The 27,550-nt window shown below is 34.0% G+C and overlaps 4 protein-coding genes across 12 annotated transcripts; 2 read left to right on the forward strand and 2 right to left on the reverse strand.

Annotated features, from left to right (window-relative positions):
• The first annotated feature begins 139 nt into the window (after positions 1–139).
• On the forward strand, positions 140–3,126 carry Uch-l5 (ubiquitin carboxy-terminal hydrolase L5). Its single transcript, XM_076768666.1, has 6 exons — positions 140–236; positions 419–482; positions 1,972–2,077; positions 2,175–2,362; positions 2,443–2,640; positions 2,708–3,126. The coding sequence occupies exons 1-6, from the start codon at positions 161–163 to the stop codon at positions 3,009–3,011; spliced, it is 936 nt and encodes a 311-aa protein (XP_076624781.1). The 5' UTR covers positions 140–160; the 3' UTR covers positions 3,012–3,126.
• Positions 490–7,510, reverse strand: LOC143343606 (uncharacterized). Of its 5 annotated transcripts, none has more exons than XM_076768661.1 (8): positions 5,082–7,510; positions 4,806–4,997; positions 4,552–4,745; positions 4,293–4,468; positions 3,969–4,221; positions 3,488–3,639; positions 3,237–3,393; positions 490–1,558 (listed from the first exon to the last, which is right to left on the reverse strand). In XM_076768661.1, the coding sequence occupies exons 1-7, from the start codon at positions 6,150–6,152 to the stop codon at positions 3,254–3,256; spliced, it is 2,178 nt and encodes a 725-aa protein (XP_076624776.1). In that variant the 5' UTR covers positions 6,153–7,510; the 3' UTR covers positions 490–1,558; positions 3,237–3,253. The 5 variants fall into 5 exon arrangements, with proteins under 5 accessions (XP_076624776.1, XP_076624778.1, XP_076624779.1 ...); XM_076768663.1 differs by lacking the exon at positions 490–1,558 and having other exon boundaries at positions 3,176–3,393; positions 5,082–6,161; positions 6,845–7,510; XM_076768664.1 differs by lacking the exon at positions 490–1,558 and having other exon boundaries at positions 3,176–3,393; positions 5,082–6,161; positions 6,841–7,510.
• A 1,617-nt stretch (positions 7,511–9,127) lies between these two features.
• Positions 9,128–25,631, reverse strand: Crzr (corazonin receptor). 5 transcript variants are annotated; one of them, XM_076767761.1, is made up of 6 exons: positions 21,667–22,688; positions 19,498–20,156; positions 11,359–11,542; positions 11,054–11,256; positions 10,709–10,830; positions 9,128–9,796 (listed from the first exon to the last, which is right to left on the reverse strand). In XM_076767761.1, the coding sequence occupies exons 2-6, from the start codon at positions 20,083–20,085 to the stop codon at positions 9,676–9,678; spliced, it is 1,218 nt and encodes a 405-aa protein (XP_076623876.1). In that variant the 5' UTR covers positions 20,086–20,156; positions 21,667–22,688; the 3' UTR covers positions 9,128–9,675. The 5 variants fall into 5 exon arrangements, with proteins under 5 accessions (XP_076623876.1, XP_076623877.1, XP_076623875.1 ...); XM_076767762.1 differs by lacking the exon at positions 21,667–22,688 and adding an exon at positions 25,494–25,631 and having other exon boundaries at positions 9,129–9,796; XM_076767760.1 differs by lacking the exon at positions 21,667–22,688 and adding an exon at positions 25,494–25,631 and having other exon boundaries at positions 9,129–9,796; positions 19,498–20,236.
• Positions 13,276–15,017, forward strand: LOC143343162 (uncharacterized). Its single transcript, XM_076767766.1, has 2 exons — positions 13,276–13,671; positions 13,734–15,017. The coding sequence occupies exons 1-2, from the start codon at positions 13,528–13,530 to the stop codon at positions 14,445–14,447; spliced, it is 858 nt and encodes a 285-aa protein (XP_076623881.1). The 5' UTR covers positions 13,276–13,527; the 3' UTR covers positions 14,448–15,017.
• Positions 25,632–27,550: the final 1,919 nt, after the last annotated feature.

Here is a 27,550-nt window from a genome sequence, read left to right on the forward strand (position 1 = left end):
TCAGCCTTTCTTTAATATATTTCTTTACCTTAATTATAATAAAGTATGATTATACATTTATTTTATTTATTGTATTTTGTAAGCAAAAGAATAATTTAAAGTAATGGGTCGAAAAACCTATGACATTATCTTTTGGGTTATGGTGAATTATAAATGAAAGATGGCGGACTCAGCGGGCAATTGGTGTCTCATTGAAAGTGATCCTGGCGTTTTTACGGAATTAATCAAAGAATTTGGTAAATTTTCACCCGTTTTATATAAAATTATTGTATGCCTCTTCTATTGTCACAAAAATAATCTGTGTAAACTTACGTTTAAAAATAATTACTTTTGATGACAACTGTTTTCTGCATTTACATTTTGAAACGTTTCACTTTTGAGCACATATCTTTAAAACATTTAATACGTTTGTCTATAGGTGTTAAAGGAGCTCAAGTGGAAGAATTATGGAGTTTGGATGATGACCAGTTCGATAATTTGAAGTGAGTATTAAATTTAGGTGACATAACCTATTTATTGGCGAAGTAGTTTACACTGAATATTTGATAAACGTACGAAGTACTTGATTTGTATCGAACTTTCAGTGTAAATAAGGTCGTATCAAATTAGTATGATATATTTGTAAAAAGCGTACAGAATGAAAATAATACACGTGTTAAACGCTTTTGAAACACTGTAAACAATTGTGTACTATAAAAACAGTCGAATTAAGGTTAGGATTGTTCGCCCATTCTTAATGACAGTAATATACTTGTGTAACTATATGATTTATTAAATTGAGTAAAATATATATATAAAATGATGTCATGTAGAAGAGGACAAAATTAAAAAACAAAGGGCATACTCATTTGTTTATGACATCGAATCGATAAACAAATATTTGTAATAATTGACACGAAAAAGACTTCTTGTTATTACTTTTTTTTAATAATTTAGATGAACTTTCGTGAGATTAAATAATGTATTAAATAAACACGTTGTGTACTTCATTTATATCTTATTCGTATTTTTTATAAACTTCGCGTAAACAATCGCTTCCGAATCTTTTCGAAGTATGATTTAAATTGTGTAATGAATAATTCTTGCGATCCATGTTATAATTTTGTATAAATGCAAAGAAATTAAAAACTGATGCTACTTACGTTCTTTTAGAAAAGAAAGGTTACTTTTCGATATATCGATATGATATTCGATGTATACGTACTTGATATGAGGAAGTCAAAAAATTAAAATTGAATTTACATTTTTATAAAATCTTACAATTCCGTGGTTCACTTTTGAGTTATGAATCATAGATTGGAAGGTATTAGGGTAAATGGTAATAGGTAAAAAACTTGGTAAAAGGACATTTAAGGTACATACGAGATAGCTTTAAGTCAGAGAACAATCTGATACGTTCTAAAAAATGAATAATAAATTACTATCAAATTTATCTTTAAAATCAACTACAGTTTTATAATTTTCAATTACCTAACAGCACTGGTCAAATCCTCGAAAGTTGCTACGATGTTGTATTATACTTTGCAGGGTAGCGGTAATTGTATCGGCATGTGCTCTCCTGAAAAATTGAATAAAATTGCCTGTAATTTTTGAAAACTTCATTATCAAAATTTGTAATGTCGTTTACGATAGCTTTCCTAATATAATGTTTATTACGAACATAAGATACTGTAGGGAGCTGGTAAGTTTACGAGGCACAAGAATGCGGAGCTCGATTGTTTATGGCCTAAGGTCTCCGTCCGTTTACTACACGTATTTTCGGCATGTCACCGAGACCCTAAATGAGACGGATGAACAGTGGTGGGGGACAGGTAGAGCGAATGAGAAACCTCTCTTCCCCTTCTTTCGTCCCGCTTGTAAACTTACCAGGTCTTCGCAGTTTATGAATTCGTAATAATATAAGCTTAATAATTAAAGATTGATAAATGAATAATAGAATCCCTGATTAGTTCATTGTGATTTTTCTGTTAGGCCTATACATGGTTTAATATTTCTATTCAAATGGGTTCAGGATGATGAACCGTCTGGAAATGTTGTTCAAGATAACAGATTGGATAAAATATTTTTTGCAAAACAGGTAAGCATTATGATGATAGGTTTTTAACCATTATGATATCATCAATTCGATATTTGTAAAATAACTAAAATTTAACGAAGTATTTTTGCTTGTTCAGGTGATTAATAACGCATGCGCAACACAAGCAATATTAAGTGTATTATTAAATTGTAAGCATTCCGATATATCGTTGGGGCCAAATTTGGAGGAATTTAAAAATTTTTGCCAAAGCTTTGATGCCAATATGAGAGGGCTTGCTCTTAGTAATTGCGATATAATAAGAGAAGTACATAATTCTTTTTCAAGGTATTTTCATGCAGTAACCATGTATATAAAATATGAAATGATTATTTTTATTTTACTACAAATAACAAATGTTTTTACAGGCAAACACTATTTGAATATGACTCGAAAAAAGCATCTAAAGATGATGATGTTTTTCATTTTGTAAGTTATATACCAATTGATGGTCGATTATATGAGTTAGATGGATTGAAAGATGGACCAATGGACCTAGGTCCATGTCCGCTTGGAGAACAATGGGTTCAAGCAGCAAAACCCATAATTCAAAAAAGAATAAATAAGTAAGCAATTTAAACATTTAAAATTTTCTTTCGCTGATTTCGTATGCTAACTACAAAATATTTATAGATATAATGAAGGAGAAATACATTTTAATTTAATGGCAATCGTAACGGATAGAAAAACGCTATACGAACGACAAAAAGCTAATGTTTGTGATCCGGCCGAGTTGGAGCGTTTACAGACATTAATAGAAAAAGAAATACGAAAATCCAAAAGATATCAGATCGAAAATATCAGAAGAAAACATAACTATCTGCCATTGATAATGGAATTGCTTAAGATACTTGCCAAAGAAGGTAAGCTTGTACCTTTGTATCAAAGAGCAAAGGAAAAGGCATTGGAAAAACAATCTAAGAAGAACACAGTTTGAACTTAAATTTTGTGATTGGATGAAAATATCGGTGGATTGTATGTATAATGTATAGACATCGATAAATAAATTGTACTGTTCTCTTTTTAAAAATAAATGTAAATATAAAAAAAAATTTTTTTTTATAATGTCAAGAAATGTATTATTCTTAAATAACGATGTCATATTGGAAGATTCTGCATTTTAATAAATGATGTAATAAGATATTCTTTATTTTTAACAAACTTCTGCATTAACATCTCTTATGTATCATTATTGTCGTCAGCATTTTGATCTATAATTTCTACTGTCCCGTCGTTATACGATAGTCTAGGAAGAAATTTATCGGTTAATTCATTTTTTATGTCAGGTATTTTATGGTTATACAAATAATCCACAATACCTGAAAGTAAAAAGTATGATTATTTTCTAAAAAAAAAAAAAAAAAAAAATCATATTGTATTAACTATAACTTTTGCTACTGTTCGTAAACTTACAAAGAAAGTCTTGCTTGCCTATTTTCATAGTAGCTTCTTTTACAAGATAAAAAAATACTTTACACAAAAAGACAGTAGTTACACCCTCGAAATATTTTGCAACATTCGGCCATATTATTTCTCGAGTATGTGCGATTCCTTTCTCATAAATGCTGTAACAGAATCTTATTATGTAGAACAAAGGTATTATATTTTATACAGGATGATTCTCCCATCAGTAGACAAAAGCAATGCCACTGCGGCGATAATTCCGACAAGTTTATAGTCGTGGCTCGATGAAGAGGTTCGGTTTATTCTGTTTCTTACAATTAGAATGGTCTCCATTGCAGTAGTTGTCACCATCGATCGATCGATCGATCGATCGATCGATATCAACCTTTTCATAAAGTTACGATTGCAAACACATACGGGATTATCGCTACGGTGATGGCATTCCTTTCTAGTATAATGACGAGAGTTACATATTTTTATAATAACTTACTATTCGATTAATTTTATTTTCATATCATTCAAATAAATCGGTTCGAGACAAAACAATTGCATATGCAATTGATGCATCCAAAGCACTTTCAGTACATTGTGGTCTATGTTTAATTTTTCTTCTAACTTTAACCAAATTGGTTTTGGCAAAGTAGCATCTTTTAAATCTTCTAGTTTCTCAGACAATGTTACATTCATAATAGTTTTTATGAATTTACCAATTAAAGGTAAAGTCCATTTAACTTCTGATAATGCTACAATGAAATTCGATGTGTTTTCAAGGTTAGAACGACGTAAAATATTAAACGCGAATTTAAGAACTCACGTTTCTCTGTATGGCTTTCCTGCATTTTTTTAAGAAGCTGGTAACGTAACCAAACTGAATGACTTGTACGCCCTAACGATTTGGCTAGATCACAAAATTTATGCTTTCGATATTTTCTCTTTGTTCGTTTATTTTTCATGAATAATAAAATTTGTTCATCTTCATTTACGGTGTATCTACCAACGTGTATAATTGTAATATACTTATGTAACTGAAATTGAAGTTATAGCAGTATATGAATATTATATTAATACTATACCTTTTGAAAGTCTTTTCATATTTATCATGTATATTTTTAAATCTGTTATACACACTATACAGTGTCCTCCATGGTAATCCATTTGCTATGAATTGAACAAACTTTTGTCTCTCTTTTATATTTCTGATACAATATCGTTTACCTTTTCTCATACAAAGAAATGGTTCTGTGTATTTAAGGTCCCAATTATGAATCTGCATATACAAATATTTTATGAATTAAAGGAATCATATTATAATGCTTGTCATACATACTTCACAGAATTTTTTCCAATTATTCTTGATAATTTTATCTTCAGCAGGTGAAAATACGCCATTTTTTATTGGTCCATAACTTAAAAATAATTGCCTCTCTGTTCTTGATAATGCTCTTGAGCCTGCTGTAGTTTCGATCTTATGTTGTGGTGGTATATTGTGTATCAATTGTACTTTTAATTCATACAACCTCTAAAATAATAAAAAACCCCATGAAACAATATATAAAATTAAAAATATGGAATAATTAGAAAATATTTTGAACTGAATATTCACTTTCTTAGCATCTTCAAGCTTTTGCTCATTTTCTGAGTCTGATTGAATATTTAATTCTCCAAGCACTATTTTTAAAGTATCATAAATTTCATCATTAACAACTCTACTTTCATCTTCATCTTCATTTTCAGTTTCATCACTGTATTCTGTCGTTAAATCTTCTCCTGAATGATGTATATCCATTGTTGTTTTCTTTATATATTTATTATCAATATCTTCATTGTTTGTATTATGCACATCACTGTTGGCAATAAAAAGAGGATCCATTTGCGGATCTTTGGACATTTCCATATTGTGTTCATTCTGTTCATCATTGGCCACTGAAGATAAAAATTCAGAGGATATTTTAGTTTCTTCAAAGTCTATTACAGAACTCAAGTCGTGCAGCATATCAATGGGTTCCATATCAGCAAAATTTGTATCATATAATTCTGATTTAAGCATATCAGATATTTGATCGCAATCACTGACGTCGCTAAGTTTTCTTTTTTTTCGCTTAGAAGGTGTATTATATTCATTGGCATAATAATTTTCTTTCTCACACGACGTTGGTGTTTCTTGTAACATTTTAATATATCTAGGATAACATTCCATTGTATTTATATTTGAAGAACTAGGACTAAATATGTCAGGACTATTTACATTCTCTGTTTTAATGTCTTGTACATCTATGAATTCGTTTAATTCCGTTTTTTTTGTGGGAGTACATCGTAAATCCTCTAGTTTACAAATACTAATTCTTGAATTTTGGTTGTCATTTTCAATAACACTATTATTATTGTAAGTTCCTATTATATTTGCATTTTCCATGTTAATTTGTGATGTATCCATATTCTCAATTTTAATACTTTCATTACTACTGTGTTTTGTAATAGGTGAATTTTTTAAGATAACATTTGGCATCAATGTATCTTTATTTTCTTTACTTGTGCACTCTGTATTATTCTGTGTTTCTTGAATTGTTTGAACATTATTTTCCAAATCATTATTCATTGTATCGCTTCTTTGTATTTTTCTTTTTTTTAAAGGTTGTAAACTTTTTGTATTAGGACTTAATACATCAGCAGTCATTTTTATATACTATTGAAATAAACGAAGTTTTAATTACCTTATCAGAAATATAACCTTATTTGGTATATTTTAAAGAAATTATTTTTAAATTTATCGAATATTAAGTACTAGATATAAAATTATAAATTAAAGGTAGAAATTATAGAACAACTGGTTTTTATTTAAGATGCTACTATGAAAGCACCAAAAAGTGTTTAACAAAGAACGGATGCTAATGACGTAATATTTAATTGCTAATATAATGTCTTTTTTCTTAAATTATTAGTAATTTTGACATTTAACTTCTGTGGAGATTTTACAACTATTTACGACTGCATTAAACTTTTAAACACATAACAATTGAATTATTTGTGTTAAATACAGTTACTTAAGATTGTTTTGTATGAATAAAAAGGATACTCATCGACTGCTATTCTTATTTCGAATCATATAATAAACGATGTTCAGATATTTCGTTTTTATTATCATACTATTAATGTATTTGTCGCAACAACGAATTCAGACGAGGTTATGTTTGTTAATAGTGGCATAATAAGATAGATTTGAATTGTACGTATCTTCTGATGTAATCAGCTAACAAATGACGTTTAAATATTTCAAACATAACATTACTTTTATTATTTAATTGTCGATATGCTTGTTACAATGATCACATTGAGTACAACAAACGTCTACACCATGTTGAAACTAACCTGTTAATTTGTATACTGATACAATTCAACTGCTACTTGTTGAATTTGGACACAATTTATGAAGTAGTTACTCAGAACAGATCTTATTAATTAATCTCGAAGAACGTCTCGAATAGAGTTGAATACTCGAACAAACTATTTTGTATAGAGTAATTTTCGCTTTCGAAGAACGAGAACAGGTCCGGTCAGTTTACTTGAATGTTGGGTAGAATAGACTGTTTATTTTGTGCTGAGATTTGCCCACCCATAAACTGCCCACAAGGAAAGTAAATAGGATATACTTTTAGTAAGCAGGATAAAGAAACACGATCGACCATCACATTATGCATGTGCATTCGGTAATCGTTGCTTCAAGGCGACATTGTGCGCGCATCGGTATATAAACACTACATAAAATAAAACCTTCTAGTTTTCATTATATCTTTATAAGAGCAGACTTGTCCAAATTTTACTCTAAAAGAACGAATACAGATGGGGGAAATTCCATTTCTTGAAACCGGATGTAAAAATTGTCATTTGCAGCGTGGAGAATGCATTGTTTGTGTAACCGTATATTCGGTCCAATTTGACGAAAAAGTTTCGTTTGGAAACAGGTGCCAGATTGAGCACCGGGTGTACTACTCACACTATGCCAGATCACGCGTACGTGAGCCGTAGAACTTTGTAAAGTTGACAAAGGCAAACTGACACATGCTCTCTTTCTCGAAGCTGCGTGGAATAGTTCCTTGCTTTCAACGCTAGATGGCGCTTATTTATCGACCTCAAACCCCCTGGTGTTAAACCGCCCAAGTTTGTCGTGGAATAGTTCGTTATTTTCAACGATAGATGGTGCTTATTTATCGACCTCAAACCCTCTGGTGCTAAAACGCCCAAGTTTGTCGAGAAATCCATCTAGCGTGGATAACACGAACTATTCTTCGACAAACTTGGGCGTTTTAGCACCAGAGGGTTTGAGGTCGGAAATAAGCGCCATCTAGCGTTGAAAACAGCGAACTATTCCCCGAAAAACTTGGAATTATCTTATAGCTAAGGGAATAATGGGGAAAGGAAAAGAAAGGTGAAAATGATGAGAACACATAGAATTCTTTAAATTATATCCTTTATTGCTATAGATTTACATTAAACAAAGCTTTAATACATATATATCATGTCAATGTATTTTCTCGGCTCATTTTTATGGTGCTCTAGAGCCCCATTACCATTTCCGTCTCACACGTAATGTTACCAACAGATTTAGTAATAATCACAAGAGGAAGTGAGACAGATAATGAAATTCCATTAATTTTGGTATTTTTTAACGGAATGGAAGCTCTACGATCTAGAATTGAGCATCAACGATTAATTTCATTGGAGTAATCAATCGAGTAAGATTATTTAAAGATTTCAAGATTATTAAAATACAGATAAAATATAAAGATTGACCTCTGAGTAATGTTCGCGATGCAAGAGAAGTCTGTCCTTTTGCTCGTAAAACGCGATTTCGCGTTTGTAATGCTATTAATCATTAATTCGTACGATACGAAATCTTGACAAATATTAAAATAATTTTTTACGAGAATACCAATCGCTGCATGTGAACTCCATACAGAGTACCTACTCGACGATGGTGTGAATATAATTAATAATTTGTATTGTCCACGCTGGATGAATTTCTCGGCAAACTTGGGCGTTTTAGCATCAAAGGGTTTGAGGTCGATAAATAAGCGCCATCTAGCTTTGAGGGTAATGAATTATTCCACGACAAACTTGGGCGTTTTAGCACCAGGGGGTTTGAGGTCGATAAATAAGCGCTATCTAGCGTTGAGAGTAAGGAACTATTCCACGACAAACTTGGGCGTTTTAGCACCAGAGGGTTTGAGGTCGGAAAATAAGCGCCATCTAGCGTTGAAGGTAATGAACTATTCCACGCAAACTTGGGCGGCTCTTTCGATTCCCACGAGGCGGTCCGAAATTACTTTGGGTACTTTATTACTTTGTCGACTTTCCGAAACTCCACGAGCTCACGTACGCGTGATCTGGCATAGTGTTATTTAGTTTTAGATAATTTTTACGTATACCACGATATATCAGCCTTTAAAGACGCGGGAGGAAATATTGAAATAGTAATTTTATAATAAACTTATATTTGTCGTAGGTTTTAAACGATGGACTTGAAATGTGAAGAAAATGTATAGGCGTAATATATGACACTAAAATATATAAATATAACAATATAAATTTTATTATTAAGAGTGCAATATTTATTTTACTGAAATTTATGTATAAAAAGGTATTTTACATAGTGTATTATAATACATTATTCGTTGATAAAATATAATTAATATATAATTGTTTAATTCTGATATTCTTATAGTTTGGTCTTATTTAATTATTGCTAATATTTAACAGAATAAATATTTATAGACTACTTATTGGTTTTGAAATTGAAAAGTTTTATTACGGAATGTTTAAAATTTGTATTTAACTACTATTATCCAACATTTGTTTAATCTTTATCGAATCGACTATTATTAAATCAGTGATTATTTGAACCGAATATTATATATCATGTATTCCGTTTCCGCTGTGTATATTTATACGAAGAAAAATGAATAATTTCATCTGTAAGAAAAAGAATCTTTTATAATTTATAAACGTAACGTAAAGTATTTTAAACACGTTGGCAGTCAGCATACTGCATAAAGTAATGCAACTTTTTAATTTCTACATCAAAATTTAATAAAATAATGAGGACTCATACTATAATAATGATGTGTTATATGCCTATTGTTTTTCTCGACAGTGTTGAAGTTTGATGAAAATGTTTCGATCTGAAACTTCGCATTTAATATTCAAATAGTAGTATTTGAATTATTTTTCGATAAAAATGGTTCTCGCATCTCTCGCGGATCTCGTTTGAAGCTGCTATCGTGGTTAGTCGGCGTAAGTCGCCGTTGTAGCGTGGACAACTCTCTGAAAATCACAAAAATCGAAAGTTAAAGAACAACTGTTTCAACATTCTTAGAATATCTAAATATTCTCCACCAAAATACGTGTTGTTTGCATTTTGAAACATTAAAATCTTTCGATCCGTCCAGAATTTATGATTTTTTATATACAGGGTGTTCGGCCACCCCTGGGAAAAATTTTTATGGAGGATTCTAGATGCCAAAATAAGACGAAAATCAAGAATACCAATTTGTTATTAACAATTAAATTCAAAAATTTAAAATCATTCTGTAAAAATTATTTTCGGTTGCAGGAGTCAATTACAATCATTTTTGGTGAATAGACACACCCTCGAATTCCTACGCATTTTCGAGAAAAAAATTCGAGTAGGTGGACAAATTTTTCGACGGAAAAAAAAATTTCAAATCGTTTTGGAAAAATTATTATCAGTTAAAGGGATCAATTACAATCAGTTTTGGTCGATAGACATACCCCCGAATTCCTACGCACTTTTGAGAAAAAAATTCAGAACGGGCGGAACTTCAAACGTTAATAACGTTTTAACGAAGCATCCATCAACAAATTGATATTCTTGATTTTAGTCTTATTTTGGCCTCTACAATCTCCTATAAAAATTTTTCTCAGGGGTGGTCGAACACCCTGTATAGGTATGAAAATTCGGGGAAACATTTCACGCATTATATTTTCGCTAAAGAATTTTTTTTCTCGAAAGTGCGTAGGATTTCGGGGGTACGTGTATTCACAAAAACTGATTGTATTTAACCCCCGCAACCAAAAATAATTTTTTCAGATTGAAATTTAAAAAATTCTTTTCAATTAAAAAATTTTTTTAATTGAAAGTTATAGTATTTTAAGTACTTTTAAATATTACTCGTATCTAATTAATCTTATAACAAGTACGAAGAATCCATTTACCTATGATAAGAATTCCGATGCTTTTTCCGTGGCCATAGGTGAAACGCACCGTATATCAAAGGATTTACTAAACTGTTGCTCATCCCGAAGAAGAAGATTCCATTTTGTAATTCATCGCTAACCTGAAAATATCACAGGCTTGTTAGAAACATATTGTAAATTGACGTGTATACACTATGGCGGATCTTGGTGACAAATCTCTACCAAAATCGTAGCCCCGGTTTATTTTACGTTCGATTTGTATGTTATTCTAAATAAGAATATCGAAAAAAAAGTATAAATAACCCTCTACTTGCCGTATTAAACAGCGTGACTTTGATATAATCGCAGAGTAAAAATACTTACGCGTTTATCAGGATGAAGGAACATTAAGATGATCATCATCGCGTAATATGGCGTCCACCAAAGTATAAATGCGGCTACGATGACGACGCTAATTCTCAACGACTTCATTTTTGCTCGATGCATCAATTTCCTTCTGTTTAGGTCCCCGTTCATTCTGCACACGTTCTTATTACTCAATTCCAGTTTGAACATTCTCTCGCTCCCTGAAAAATTTGGTTTCCAATAGAAGAAGTATTAGAAATATTATTAAGAAACATTTGTTGCAGGATGATCTGAACACACAGAAATCCTCAAAATATACTTACGAGAGATCGTAATTATCGTAGAAACGTAAGTGGTGATAAGGATGACTAAAGGTAACAGGAACATGAAAATCAAACTGAGAGACACGTAAAGTTGCTCCTGCCAAGGTTCTGTGTAAAATCCATGTGTTACGCATTGGTCAAATTCTTCGAGGAATGGACCTTTGGCCACGTGGAATATGATGACCTGCAAATCGAAGCAGACGTATATTTTTATTTCAGTACGTTTTAATATAAATCCTCGATGTTAAGGCGAAAGGTCCTGAAGAGAATACTGTAATTGTATAAAGTATAGATTCCACGTTAAAGGTACGTATTTTAAAATCATTTACGACGAGAGAAATGATTAAACTTTTTTAATTCAGCTTTACGATCCGCTAGAGTCGTTAATAATCGCTGTTACAGTTCACTGATTAAATAATTTATTCTAGTTTCTAGAATTCGTTACGTGTTTTATGTATGCTCCGCGGCACTTGTTCGTTGATTTGTTTACGTCTCAGACACGAATTGACAGTAACATATGAATTGGAGATTCTAGTTTTTCCAACGAACTGTAATCGTTTTCACAGCGAAATGTTTCGTAATTCGATGTGACTGAGGAACAAACGAGTCCTAGAATCCTATGAAACTCAACTTTCGTATCGCGGTATCGAATACGTGGAAAACAATGGATTCATTAGAAGAGCATCGTTACCAAGATTAATGGCGGCAATTAACAATTACAAGTTCCATGTCGGTAAAGTTTTTTATCAGAACGATCTGATTCAATCAGTACCTCTGGCTATCGATATGCAACTTCCCGATCGTTACGTTATTCAACTGAGAACCAGATTGCCGTAAATCACGCTACATTTGCAATTATTTTATTCAACTTTTCATCTAATAATTCTCAACAGTGAGCATATATGGCTATACAAAGAACCACGAGTGAAAGTCTAGTGCTTGCACAGCGCCATTTTGCTGACGCTGCATACTTAAAAGCTTCGTTATTTCGTAACTAATCACGCTACTTTTGTAGTTATTTTATTCAACTTTCCGTCTAATAATTCTCAACAGTGAGCATGTATGGCCATACAAAGAACTACGAGTGAAAGTCTAGTGCTTGCACAGCGCCATTTTGCTGACGCTGCATACTTAAAAGCTTCGTTATTTCGTTAATAACTCGATGATTTAATTGAATTTTAAGATCGTTTAAATTAATTTAACGTTCCTTGAGTGTTCCAGCGTGCTCGAAAAATGTTATACTTGCTGACAAGCGTTTCGAGAAATCAGTATCGAGATTGGTCGTCGTGTGTCATCGTTCATTTGTAAATATCGATGTCCGTTCGTCGATTGTTCGTCAGAAATGTGACGCAAGGAATTTTTGGCTCGTCGTTTCAATAGAAAATTCGCCGTATTTCCCCTTTTGAACAATTAAAAATTAACGAAAGTATGGATTGAACATTGAGAGTCTCCATGAATAAGATTCTTAGAAGTATCGTGCTCGCAGACTATCCGTGCGCCATTTTATTATCTTCGTGGTCGAGGTACGCATTCTTCGATTTTATAATATTATTTTTCACCTCTAACTTCGTAACAATATCTCTTAAATAATTTTCAAACATTGACGCGAGTTTAATATTGCATTATTCACCCGAGAACTGATTAAAATGTATTAAAATTTTGTCTCGCGTTATTGGATACCATTTAAAATTTTTTATTGGTTTTATACTCATCTTTTATTGCCCGATGATTGCTCGTATATACTTTATCTATGCAAATGAATGAAATCATGTCCAAATTAATTGACGTCCGTATACAGAGTGACGCTTCGAACGTTTAATCGTTGCATTAAATTATAATCGGCGCGAAAAAGTATGTCGCATCGACGCCATTACTAGATCCAAGCATACTGTTGACTCGATGCATCGATATTAGCGTTTGAAACGTAAGAATTATGTCATCCAGTGAAACAAACTTGCTTTTGAAGCAAGAATTTTCTATTCAAAGAGTTATCCTTCACGCTATATTTACTAACATTTATTGCACATATTTTTATTCCAATACGTCGCGTCGACATTCGCATTGAAATGCAGTTTTTTATTTCTTAACAAATAATATTTATGAGTTCTGTAACGTTAAAAGTGTTAATTTCAAAAACTAATCCTTCTACAGTTGTGAGACGCTGCAACCATGGTGAACGAATCAGCGAAGGCTCTAGCGATGGTGATCTCCGCGATCAGGAATCTTCGCGAGGCGAAGGGTTCCTCGTCCCGTGAGATTTTGCATTATCTATCGTCGATGTACAACATCCCGTCGCAAGTGGCGCGACGTCAGGTGTGTTTCGTCGAACCGTTTCGCGATTCGTCCCAAAACGTAACCGTTTCTCGAAAAAACAGATGCTGACGGCCCTGAAACGCGGCGTGTCGTACGGTATTTTGAAGAAAACCGGAGTTAAGTACGTTCTGCCGACCAGCAGCGAGATGAAGTGCCAGGAGATCGCCGCGCAGGAAGTGAATCTGCTAGATTTCTGCCGCAGAAGCCGCGGACAGCAGAAACTGGGTTGCAAGTGCAAGAAGAAGCGACGCAGACGAACGAGACGTAGAAAAAAATGCAGGTGCAAGAGCGGGAGGAGAAGTTCGAAAAGGCGGAGGTCCAGGAGTCGGAGGAGCAGGAGACGGAGGAGCAGGAGACGGAGGAGCAGAGGTTGCAAGAGAAGACGGAGGTCCAGCAGGAGGAGGAGCAGGGGTTCCAAGAGGAGACGAAGGTCCAGTAGGAGGAGGAGCAGGGGTTGCAAGAGAAGACGAAGGTCCAGTAGGAGGAGGAGCAGGGGTTGCAAGAGAAGACGAAGGTCCAGTAGGAGGAGGAGGAGCAGGGGTTGCAAGAGAAGACGGTCCGGTAGAAGAAGGGAGTTTGGGTTGGAGGAGAAGACGCAGGACTATGACTTCCAGGACACGCCGGGAGAACAGTGGATGCAGAAGGATTCGAAGAGGAAGCTGCAGAGGAAGACAAAGGACGAGACAGTGCGGAGGCGACGGTCGAAATCCAACGAAAAGGAACGAAACCCTTCGCTAGAACGAACATCTAGTAGCCAAGACAGTTTTGGAGTCTAAAGTCTCCGCCATGACAGATCAAACATGGCTGTCGATACGCTGGCGCCCTCTGGATCGTCTTTTTCTGGGAAGTTCGGGACGTGTGATTGTTCTCAGGCAGTCCCTGTTATTATAAACTTCACATCTTCAGGCAATACTGATCTACGAGAGGTAATTAATTTATTTAGCAACTGGGGCAATGGAGACACTTCACTGTGGGTGAAAATTAATAATGTCAACCCGAGGCTAGGGACACTATCATTCAGGTACATTAGGTGAAATCTTACACCGTAATTTCTTTATTAAGAATATTTAATTAGAGTCTGAATCCACATTGATACTGGATTTATTTATTAGGACTTCTCAGGACTTGCTCAATGAACATTTGTCTTTACAAATCGCTGTTCTGCTTTTTGAAAGAGTAGTTTTTGATAATTGAGAATAACGAATTAATATTTTTTCAGTCGCGCAAGAAGTATCACAGGATTGTTTCGAGAACCATTTGTTAAATCATCAGTTGCGTCCACGTAGAAGATCTAGAAGAACATCCTCGAGGATCGACGTTTTTATAAAAATTTACATTATTAATCTATTTATATGGGAATTTTCTATCCTTCTCACTTCAGAGTATTTTCTTTATTGTATATGTTTGGTCATCATATAGAGAATCACAGTTATAATACCCGTGTCTTGTTTGCATATTAAATAAGAGAAATTTTGTAAGAGTATTTTTCGAGCAAAAATAGACAAATTACATTGTTTAACTTCGTTCTAGTTTCATTAACCACGAACCAATTTTGCGTGTTGACTGATATAATTATTAGAATTATATTTGTATTAACATGTAAATTTTAATCATTTTCATTTTTAAGCATTTTATTTTCTTGCTTTGCTATGTTTTTATGCTTTTCTCAATTTTCTTTTAGTGTATTTAATTTTGAAAATTTACGAATAATTTATTTCTTCATCTTTCAACGATTATATTTCATTATATTTTCTCAAAAAACTATATTCGTGAAACACGTGTGTATAATCAATTTACAGACCTGGAGCAGTTAAATAACTTTCTGGTGGAGCGAGAAAATTTATGAAATTTGCGTAAAGTTCGGTGCTGATTCTATTTAAATTTGAAATCGATGCAACGTTTTAAACACTTTTTTCTTTCATTTCTCCCCAATATTACAGACATTGATACCCCGGTGAACGAAGCAATTTAATTCCATTTCCCTTTTATTTCATTTAAAATTTACATGAATATTTGAATTTCTCTCACCGGGAATAGAATTATTTTGCACCTCGATGAATTTTCGTTTCCTCTTTTTTTAACAAAAAAAAATGCCCAACACGTTATGTTCTGTCATCGTTTCAGTCACCAATTTTCAGTTTTCTTTTTTTCTATGCTTCATAACTAGTCTATCCGCTGTTTTCTGTACTCTGCGTTCGGCTATGACTAGTCCTACGTTTCGAAGTAAATGGAATCGAATCGGGGTAGGAAAAACAAGCGATTAAACAGCTAACAGACTGCTCGAGAAAATGGGATCCTAATTGACGTCGTTGAACGGGAGCCTCTTCTGTAATCCTCTTATATATTAATCAGAGATCCTGAATAACCGTATTAATTACGGCCATTAATTAAGGAAACGAAAAACTGTCGTTCTGGCAATGAATACGAGTTCTCGAGTATTGCAAAAAAGAGACACATCGAGGATTGAATCGTCTACTTCTCGAGAAAGTACTCGATTGGTCGAATTACAACCCCTAGTAATGGCGTTTTACTAAATTTTAACCGTTCATGGATAGCTTTCAGTTATTACTGTTTCTGTTTATCTCACGAAACGATTAATAATAACTCGTATTCGATAATAATTAGTAAAATCCGGCTCATCGGGAAATGATTGCACAAAATGTTATTAAGAACGAATTTATATTAATTTTTGCAGGAACTCTTTGATTAAATGGCGTAATATTAAAATTAATAAATAATATTTATTTAATTATTAACTGGTTTTACTACCACAAAGTGTACTTTTAATTATAATTTATTAAAATTGTACTTTTAATTATAATTTAATTAATCTTCAAATATTTATATATATTTTATCTTCTAAAATATTTCTATCGAATGGGGTCTTAATTAAGCTCGATAAATACGAGACTTCCTCGGAAGAACGAACAAATCTGAGAACTGGTTTCCCCGATCATTTTTTGCTACAGATCACGGTATGATTGAATTACTAGATAAGTTTTCCGCGCTTATCGATGCAACATAACTACCTGCTATTTACGAGACAGCTTGTTATATGGAAATTATTTGTAATTTCATAGAATATCGATTTGCTCGAGAGCACTTCTCGAAGGTACGTTTCCAACGGAGCTTAAGTGGCAGCCGAATGTCAGCCATTTTGAATTACTTTTTAATTGCAAAAGTGCCATTCAATAGGTTTCACGGATGTAACGATCGAACTTTTAATTTGGCTGGAGCAGACTCGAGGCAAAAAGTTTGACAAATTTCACAAACCAATTTTATTAGCATTAAACTCGTTCCGAGCATAGTGGCTACCTTATTGGAGATTAGAAGCCAAAAGATAGATCGCGAAGAATCCAAACCTGATGAAATCTTGTAGAAGCATTAATAGATTCTTAGATTCATTCGTTTCAAATGAACAAAATCAAGAACACGTAACTCCTATAATAATCATCACTTTTGTATGAAACAAACGACCTTGTACTCGTGAAGCATTACCAAATATATGCATAAAATCCTAGAACGATACAGTCTACTGATTCGAAGAAAACAATTCCTAAAGAAGGCAGAGAAAATGACTCTGTAATCCAGCAGAAGGGAAACGTAGTCTTGCGCCATTTTAAATATTTTAACGTTTGAAAATTGGCACCACTCAGTCATAATGCTTACATATAACACCAGATGTTATATGCGTAGAAAGATGTTTTATTAAATACCAACTAAAGCCACCTCCACCAGCGCCACAATATCGTTAAACTTAAAATAAAGTCATGAAAGTGTTAACTTTGGAATATAATCTTATCTGAGTAAACAATTATTTGCAAATTTCACCAAAATACTCGAATAAAAATACTTTGTGCAACCAGTCAGAATCTGTATTCGTCATAATTTCAATTTCACATACTTTGGATCAATTTTTGACACCTTTCAGCTTCCTAAATTTAGAAGCAATTTAACTGAAGTTTGATTACTTTTTAACAGGCAGTCATGTGTACTATTTTTTAAGAAATATAAAACATAGTCCTGAAAGTGTTAACTTTGGAATATAATCTTATCTGAGTAAACAATTATTTGCAAATTTCACCAAAATACTCGAATAAAAATGCTTTGTGCAACCTGTCAGAATCTGTATTCGTTATAATTTCAATTTCACATACTTTGGATCAATTTTTGACACCTTTCAGCTTCCTAAATTTGGAAGCAATTTAACAAAAATTTGATTATTTTTTAACAGGCAGTCATGTGTACTATTTTTTAAGAAACATAAAACATAGTCCTGAAAGTGTCAAGTTTAAAATCTAATCTTATCTGAGTAAACAATTGTTTGCAAATTTCACCAAAATACTCGAATAAAAATGCTTTGTGCAACCTGTCAGAATCTGTATTCGTTATAATTTCAATTTCACATACTTTGGATCAATTTTTGACACCTTTCAGCTTCCTAAATTTGGAAGCAATTTAACAAAAATTTGATTATTTTTTAACAGGCAGTCATGTGTACTATTTTTTAAGAAACATAAAACATAGTCCTGAAAGTGTTAACTTTGGAATATAATCTTATCTGAGTAAACAATTATTTGCAAATTTCACCAAAATACTCGAATAAAAATACTTTGTGCAACCAGTCAGAATCTGTATTCGTCATAATTTCAATTTCACATACTTTGGATCAATTTTTGACACCTTTCAGCTTCCTAAATTTAGAAACAATTTAACTGAAGTTTGATTACTTTTTAACAGGCAGTGATGTGTACTATTTTTTAAGCAACATAAAACAGAGTCCTGAAAGTGTCAAGTTTAAAATCTAATCTTATCTGAGTAAACAATTGTTTGCAAATTTCACCAAAATACTCGAATAAAAATGCTTTGTTCAACCAGTCAGAATCTGTATTCGTCATAATTTCAATTTCATACACTTTGGATCAATTTTTGACATCTTTCAGCTTCCAAAATTTGGAAGCAATTTAACAAAAATTTGATTATTTTTTAACAGGCAGTCATGTGTACTATTTTTTAAGCAACATAAAACAGAGTCCTGAAAGTGTCAAGTTTAAAATCTAATCTTATCTGAGTAAACAATTGTTTGCAAATTTCACCAAACTACTCGAATAAAAATGCTTTGTGCAACCTGTCAGAATCTGTATTCGTTATAATTTCAATTTCACATACTTTGGATCAATTTTTGACACCTTTCAGCTTCCTAAATTTGGAAGCAATTTAACAAAAATTTGATTATTTTTTAACAGGCAGTCATGTGTACTATTTTTTAAGAAACATGAAACATAGTCCTGAAAGTGTCAAGTTTAAAATCTAATCTTATCTGAGTAAACAATTGTTTGCAAATTTCACCAAAATACTCGAATAAAAATACTTTCTGCAACCAGTCAAAATCTGTATTCGTCATAATTTCAATTTCACATACTTTGGATCAATTTTTGACACCTTTCAGCTTCCTAAATTTAGAAGCAATTTAACTGAAATTTGATTATTTTTTAACAGGCAGTGATGTGTACTATTTTTTAAGAAACATAAAACATAGTCCTGAAAGTGTCAAGTTTAAAATCTAATCTTATCTGAGTAAACAATTGTTTGCAAATTTCACCAAAATACTCGAATAAAAATACTTTGTGCAACCAGTCAGAATCTGTATTCATCATAATTTCAATTTCATATACTTTGGATCAATTTTTGACACCTTTCAGCTTCCTAAATTTGGAAGCAATTTAACAAAAATTTGATTATTTTTTAACAGGCAGTCATGTGTACTATTTTTTAAGAAACATAAAACATAGTCCTGAAAGTGTCAAGTTTAGAATCTAGTCTTACCTGAGGGATCGCCAGGACGAAGGACAGTATCCACGCGGGGATGACCAGTCTCAGACACTTGTGACCAGTGTTCAATCCTTTCATGGGATACCTAACGGCGATGAATCGATCAGCGCCGATCAGCACGAGTATGAACGTGCTTAGGTAGAGGCTGAACACCTGGAGGAACTTGAACAGCTTGCACATGGCGTTTCCCCACATCCACGTCACCGTGTAACTCCAGATCGCTTCCCCGCCTATGCAGAACACGGTGACCAGCAGGTCGGCTACCGCCAGGTGCAGAATCAGAGCGTAGACTGTGGACCATCTGTGCTGCTTCCGACGGTTCTTCGCGATCGAATAGATGGTGGCCACGTTCCCCACGAAGCTGAGGATCGCTAAGATGGTCAGGATGATGACTTTGAAGAAGATACCAGGCGTTAAACGCGGCGCGTGTTCCAGGCACGTGACGTTGCTCATCGATTCAAAGCGGAGCAACCGGTCAGGATCGCTCAGGTTTTGCCATGGTCGAGCGTTGAACGCCAGGTCAAGGCCGCGGGAATGACCGACGAAGTCGGTCAGGTTGTCGCAGGCCATCAAAGCGGTCATCTTCTGTGCACTTCCGGTTCGGTGTTCCCGCTCATCGTCCTCCTGGACGGTCCCCTTCGCTCAGCTAGTCGCTGTTCGGCATAATTAATTTTTAAGTGCAAACACCGTCGTTCGATGATTGTTTGTTCGAGCAAGCGTTGTCTCAGATGTACTTAACAAATTTTAAAATGGAGATTGAGAACACCAAAGAGCTGGTTCAGGTTTTAGATCAAGGGATCGTAGCACAAAAGTTTTCTTTAAGGTACTTGGTTATACAGGATATTCAGCCAGCATAGAGAAAAATTTTAATGGGAGATTCTAGAGGCCAAAATAGGATGAAAATCAAGGATATTAATTTGTTGATTGAGGCTTCGTTAAAAAGTTATAGAAACATTTCCGATCACACAATATATTTTCGGTAAAGAATTTTTTTCTGAAAAGTACGTAGGAATTTGGGGGTATGTGTATTCACCAAAAATGATTGTAACTGACCCCTGCAACCAAAAACAATTTTTTCAGAATGATTTGAAATTTTTTAATTTTGTCGAAAAAGTCAACCTTCCTAAATTTTTTTCTCGAAAGTGTGTAGGATTTTGGGGGTATGTCTATTCACCAAAAATGATTATAATTGACCCCCGCAATCGAAAATAATTTTTTCGTGAATGATTTGAAATTCTTTAATTTAATGTTTTAATAACTTTTTACTGAAGTCTCAACCAATAAATTGATATTTTTGATTTTCTTATTATGGCCTGTAGAATCTCCCATTAAAATTTTTCCCATAGGTGGCTGAACACCCTGTATATTGTACTTTTTGAGAACTTGATGGACTGTTACGCTAGGGGTTGTTTGTTCCATCAAACGCAAGATTTAAGAAATGTTTGAAATATTCTAGCGAACGGGGCACGGATTTGAGAATTTTTTGTCTGAAAAATAGAAAGGGCATAGAAAGGGCGTTTATATGTAAATAAAAGACTACGAGTAGAGTGCTTTCTGTGCTTTCAGTTGGTCGATTGAATGTTGTATCGTTGAATGTCGGTTCGGATTTAATTTTCCTTCTGCATGAAGTTTAGCTCTTTGACCCTTAATGGTATAATACGACGCATGAAATTTTCATCACAATACTCTTGGGAATTTTTCACTTCGAAGTAGTATAAAATGCTATTATTTCAGTGTTCTGTGGTTTTAACGGTCTTAATGCGAGTCGAAGAGTCACAGAAGCAGGAAGAAAAGGAGCAGAGAAGGAAATTAACTTACGAACGATCACAATCATTTTCATAATAGATGAAAGTTTTCAAATTTACTATTAAACATATAAAGTATTTTGGTTATTTCTGTTCTCGTAATACCTAAATGTCTTTTTCTAGTAAAAAATGTCATTTACTTCTTCATAAAATATATAGAGCTGCAATAAACTAGAATAATTTCACGAATGCCCAGGACTTCTAATTCTTCTGCAGCTTTGAAAACGTTATTGTAACGACCACAATTTGAAATTTAAGCACCAAAAATTGAAATGAAAATGAAAATCTCAACGCAAAGTCGGGGTTCAAAAGATTAAAGCGCAGTAAATTTATGCATAATTACCCATCAATTACGTACACTCAACAAGTCATCGAATTTTGCATTTCAAATATGTTTTTGTTCTTCCAGGCGGCACTACCTTTTCATTTCAACAAGAAGTATCAGCGACATTTTTATTGTTTTCAACCGATTCGAGCACTGTCGAAAACGCAACAGGATATAATAAATTAGACGCGGTGCTTTAACAATTCTCTGTAAAAATGTAAAACACTAAAAACTGTATCGTCAGATATTTTAATGACACGTTCGTTACGTGTTAAGCATAATTCACTTCCGTTATAGATGACCGTTCGATAGAGCGATTCTCTTAATCACCAGGTATTACTCGACGTACTCTTTTTTTGTTATCGCGGCCAGTTTCGTTTGTCTCGAGCGAATAAATCATTAAGCGGAAGTTAGGTCAACCCCGGCATTAAACAACTTCCTTTCGCATTCTTGAAAGAGCGAATAAATAATTCTAAGTAGTTTCACGTTCGCGTTTAAAAGTGTGTTCCGTGCGTGCACTTCGTATTATCTTCACTACAGTGCACGAGCTGTAAATAGTATTAGCATCCAACAATTTGCTCGTAAATCGTAGAAAAAGAACGAAACGTACAATTCAGATTTAACTTTTTTGCGTATACAAAGTTTTATTAAGGCTTTAAGCGAAGTAACATTATGCACAGTCGTACATCAATTACGTATACCTACGAGTCCGCTCTGTTTTGCATTTCAAATAATTTTTTGCACCATAGGACACCACTTTTTCATTTTAATACCAGCATTCGAACGGTCGTGACAGTTAATCACTGCGCAACTAGTTTTATCTATATTGAAATAAAGTTCCAATTTCGGTAAAAAACGTTCGTTTAAACGACAAGTGTACAAAGTAAATGTACACGATACTCGATACTTCAAACTCTTATCGCTCGAATCTATTTACAATGTTTGCCATAATTGTGGTGCCAAAGCTCGTGTCACTGATACGTTAATACATCAACGCGTCGAGTGCACTAAATTTGGATTTATAATTCGTATTTTATGAGTAATTTTTCCATTATTCAAAATAAAATCAATGTTCGTTAAGGAGGAAGTAAAGCTCTAGGGAAATTCGATGCTAGTGAACTTGCTTCGAAGAAAAGCAAAAACATTGGGTTAAATTACTATAAATTTTTATGTCCGATCTATAGTATAATAATTGATTCGTGGTAAAAAATGAGTTTCTCGTACTTACTATTTTCCCCATAAATTGCGTTTTCACGATATCGTTAGTTTCCAATTTATCCAATACAGAATCCCAACTATTATAAAATAATTTCTTTTAACAATTCCGATCGGCAACTAAATTTCATCCATTCTCTTCGGTTCTTCAGGACACGCATTGAGCAACGTCGAGAACAAAAAATGAAACAGAAACCAAGATCTGCGTGTGAATAAGCGATACTAAGGTCCACTGTCTTTGCTAGTGCACTAATTAACACGGACAAGTTTTTTAGACGTCGAATAATCATCGGTATATTAATTAATCAGACGCTGCGTCAAATACGTGGCGAAGAAACTCATTATCACATTAAATACGACCGACGTACCAATTCACCGTAAACGACACGGCTCGTAATCCATTTTTTTTCATACGATTCGAGCTTGATCGTGCAAAAAGTGACAGACTTCACGGACGATCGAAATGCAATATTCTCATTTGGGTGAAAAAAAAAGAAAATGGAGCATCGTAATATTCTGTACTTCTGTTCAAGAAATATTCGTTTCGCGCGACCACGTTACGAGGTGTAAAGTTGCCAACGAAGTAGAAATAATAAAACAAAAATGGACGGTGACATCGAAGATTACAGTTTGTAAATTCGTGCTTATTCAGATTAATTTTTTATCGTACGCCATTTACTTTCTTTTCTCCTTGTATCTGCGCGAAGAGTTAATGGCTTTTATCAGTGATTTTGCTATCAAACTCGTTGGGTTGCTCAAAAATTCAATTTATGGAGTTATTAACTTGGTGTCGCGTGCAATTTACAAACCTCTATCGTCGCTGTAGGCTTCCGGTGTTAGAATGAGGACGAAATTGAAAAAAACAGCTTTATAATATCGTGCTTCTAACCACTTGTTGAAATGAAAACAATTTCACACTTATATGTTTTCTAAATATTAAACTTTTCACTGTTTCACACCATCTATCGGTTTAAAAACAGGACTATAGATCAAGACAAACCTGAAGATTAAAACGTAACATTGCTTTAGCGTCTGCAAGTGTTTTAAAAGCGAAATGTTTATGGATTGTTGCTCGAAGGTCGCGTTCGTGTCATTTTGTATCTGGTGAACTGAGATGACAGTGTCATTTGTTTGGCGCGAATGAGTTGGCAAGATATCGATGCCGACAAAAACACCGAAACGACTTTTTGTTATCACTCGATCACACGATTTGCTTTGGGTTCGTATATCTATGTTTGTAAACAATTGTTTGCAAATTTCACCAAAATACTCGAATAAAAATACAATTTCACGTACTTTGGATCACTTTATTACATCAATCATTTTCCGTTTACTTCGAAATTGTTTGAATATAGCCGATTTTTTACACCTTTCACTTTCATAAATTTAGAAGCAATTGAAATGAAAATCGATTACTTTTTAATACGCAATGATATGCAGTAAGAATATGCTTTTCCATATAAATTAAATATCCGAGTAAAAGTTACCTAATATTTACTTTATATTTTTATATATTTACTCTGTCCCTAACATAGATAAAGATAGTACAGAAGCTCAAAACATCATACATGTACGATAAGGTAACAATTTTTTTAAGCAACCATTTAATTTATCTGCCGTACACATTTTGTACTTATAATCATACTTGTACGAGCGATTTTAATCATACGACAACACCTAATTTAAATGCATGTAACTTTACTTCTTCCTGGTCTTTTGAACTATCAGCTACAGATAATTACACTTATATCATACGTTAGTTTTCATAACAACTCTTTATCGTACGGCAACTAATCACCAAAATAAAACTGCTTACGTTCGTGGACATTTGGCGTCGTTTATCGAGTTTTTTTCTTTATCCTAGCAGGAGTCTTGTTTTATCACATCGATCCACATTTTCAGTTTCCGAAGTTTTTCGAAACATCGAGTAAATAGTTTACGATAAAAGCGAAGCAGAGGAACGCGTGATTTCCGTGTTTCGTTTGATCACTTTTATAACCACTTGGTTTTCAGATAACTCGAAAACTATATGTTAAATACGGTACAATCGATGCACAATAATTTCGTAACGTGTTATAACAGTTTACGAGGTTGATGGAATCTGCGATCTTCCGTTGTTTCGATACGACAAACACGTTCGCGGGACGGAAATCGACTGACGACGAGTCGAACGAAAGACAACACCGAGAGTGTTTACCAGTTTTTTTCAGTTTTCACGAGAACCTTGTTGTTGCTCTCTCGCTTCCCCGCGTTCGTTCGAATGTTTATACTTAAATGACGCGTTTATCGAACAATTTCCGATGAAAATTGCCACGCACGCACTGTGCCCTTCAGGTATTTCCTCCGTCGATATCCGGTTCGTTCAACGTTGTGTTTTCCTATTCAATTTTGTATTCTAATGAAACATCATTAATGTTCGTGCACGATATTGTAATTTTCCAACTACGACTACTATGTCGCGATAAATTCATACAGTGGATTATAGAAAACTATGCATTTGTTAAAATAATGGAACCGAAAATTAAAATACTACGCTTGCATATGTTTGAGTCCGTTTGAAGCACCATCAAACTTTTTATGAGACGAAAACTTTGATTTTAGACATTTCTAAACTACGTAACTTAAAAATTTGTCTTACTACTTACTTGTATAATTTTGTTAAAATTTAAATTCGTTTCCTTTAACATTTAAACTTGAGAATTAATTGTTTCAGTTCCATAGTGAAGTATTAATGCCGATTGCGTTCAATTTCCAGCGACAGTGTTCTAAAGCAGTATGTTTGGTCGTTTGAAGACGAGGAAAAATTTCGTTGAAATATAAACGCGATGTTTCTCAGAACATCGTGTAACGGAAAACAGTGTGGCGAGGTCACGTTTATTAAGTCGAAATAGAATATTTATTTCGCAACTTGCAAAAATCAGGCAAAATGATTGCACAGAAAGCTAAATCTTTAAGATTTTAATATATGTACGTGTTCGTTCAATAGCGCTAAATGAAATTGACATTTCAAAGTAGTCCCGAGCCGAACGCAATATCCGATTTATCATATTCAGTTTCAGTTACGTGCCTCGGACATTGAAGGAATCGTTGATGGATTTATGACGAAATGAAATTCTCCATATTGCTTTGAAACGATTCGTTTACGTTTCACGTTTATCGTCGGTGACGTTTGGGCCAGTGGTTCTTAACTTTTTCTCCCTACGAACCCTCACTGACGTTTCAAGCAATATTTAAATCAATATTTCCCAAAAATCTGCATTAGCAGAGTGGACCAAGAGAAAAAAAAAATGAACGCGCAAGCTTACTCGTGTTTCGAAGCATAAATGGTTAACGCGTATCTCGTGTAAGAATGGTTGAGAAATGTAGGTTAATGCGAAGATGACGTTGTCGAAAACTGTAGGATTCGAAACAGCCAGTGGTTGGTGTATTCGGGAAAGCGAAACAAACGATCCACGGTCCATACCTCGGAATCTCGGTTGGTTTCTAGTTCCAGACACCGCGATGGCGATTGATAGCGGCAGTTCCAAACGAGCTAGCATGGACTTAAGGAATAAACCACGTGCACTGGTTCGACAGTTTCAAACAAATCGCTCCACCGTAGCTTATACCTCGTGCACGAGTTCGACTTCATCTGAGAAATCCGGGCCAATCAGGCAGCGAGCTCATCAACCAACAGCTTTTCCTCCCCTTTTCTCTTCTCTTCTTTAAACCAGCCGGTTCATTCTCCGACGGTCGGTCGAAAGAGTTCCTTTCTCACCCTGGTTTCCCCAGGCCTTTTATGCTCCCGGTTCATATTAAGCCTGGTCGATGTTTAAACCATGAGTCCTTCCAGCTGATTCCCGGCGTCGTTCGACGTTCCATCGGTACACCGTGTCTATAGACTTTGTTCCGAGTTGGCCACCATACTCGTTTCTCAATGTCGAGTTGAGAATCCTTGTCATTCCTTCACACGCCATGGAACATCACTCTGGACTCCCGGTATCCTCCGTACCACCACTCCCATCTCGCGATTTCCGTTCTGGCGATCTAATTTTTCACACCACGTCCGGAAAGTCGTTCCATCCCGATGGGAAAAGAAAATAGAATGAAATTGCGGTTCCCAGCGGTTGGCGACAAAGCTCGAAAATTAACAGGGACCAAGGATGAATCGAATGTCGAATTTAGCCATCGTTATTTCTATAAGGAGTTCCTTCAATTTTAATGCCGTGTATTGTAATTTATATATGGCATTTAATATGTATATTTTACTGGAAATTATCAAAATTAAAATAAGACGAGAATAAGTAATTATTTCTTTCTAGTATTTGAAGTCAAATTTAGCCATCATTATTTCTATAAGAAGTTTTTTCAATTTTAATGCTGTGTATTGTAATTTATATATATCTCATTCAATATGTATATTTTACTGGAAATTATCAAAGTTAAAATAGGACGAGAATAAGTAATTATTTCTTTCTAGTATTTAAAGTCTAATTTAGCCATCATAATTTCTATAAAGAGTGGTTTCAATTCTAATGCTGTATATTGTAATTTATATATGCCATTTTGTATGTATATTTTACTGGAAATTATCAAAGTTAAAATAGGACGAAAATAAGTAATTATTACATCCTAGTATTTAAAGTCGAATTTAACCATCTTAATTTCTATAAAAAGTAGTTTCAATTTTAATGCTGTGTATTGTAATTTATATATATCTCAT

Source organism: Colletes latitarsis, chromosome 7, assembly GCF_051014445.1.
Source record: "Colletes latitarsis isolate SP2378_abdomen chromosome 7, iyColLati1, whole genome shotgun sequence".
In the NCBI taxonomy this organism is placed as follows: Eukaryota; Metazoa; Arthropoda; class Insecta; order Hymenoptera; family Colletidae; genus Colletes; species Colletes latitarsis.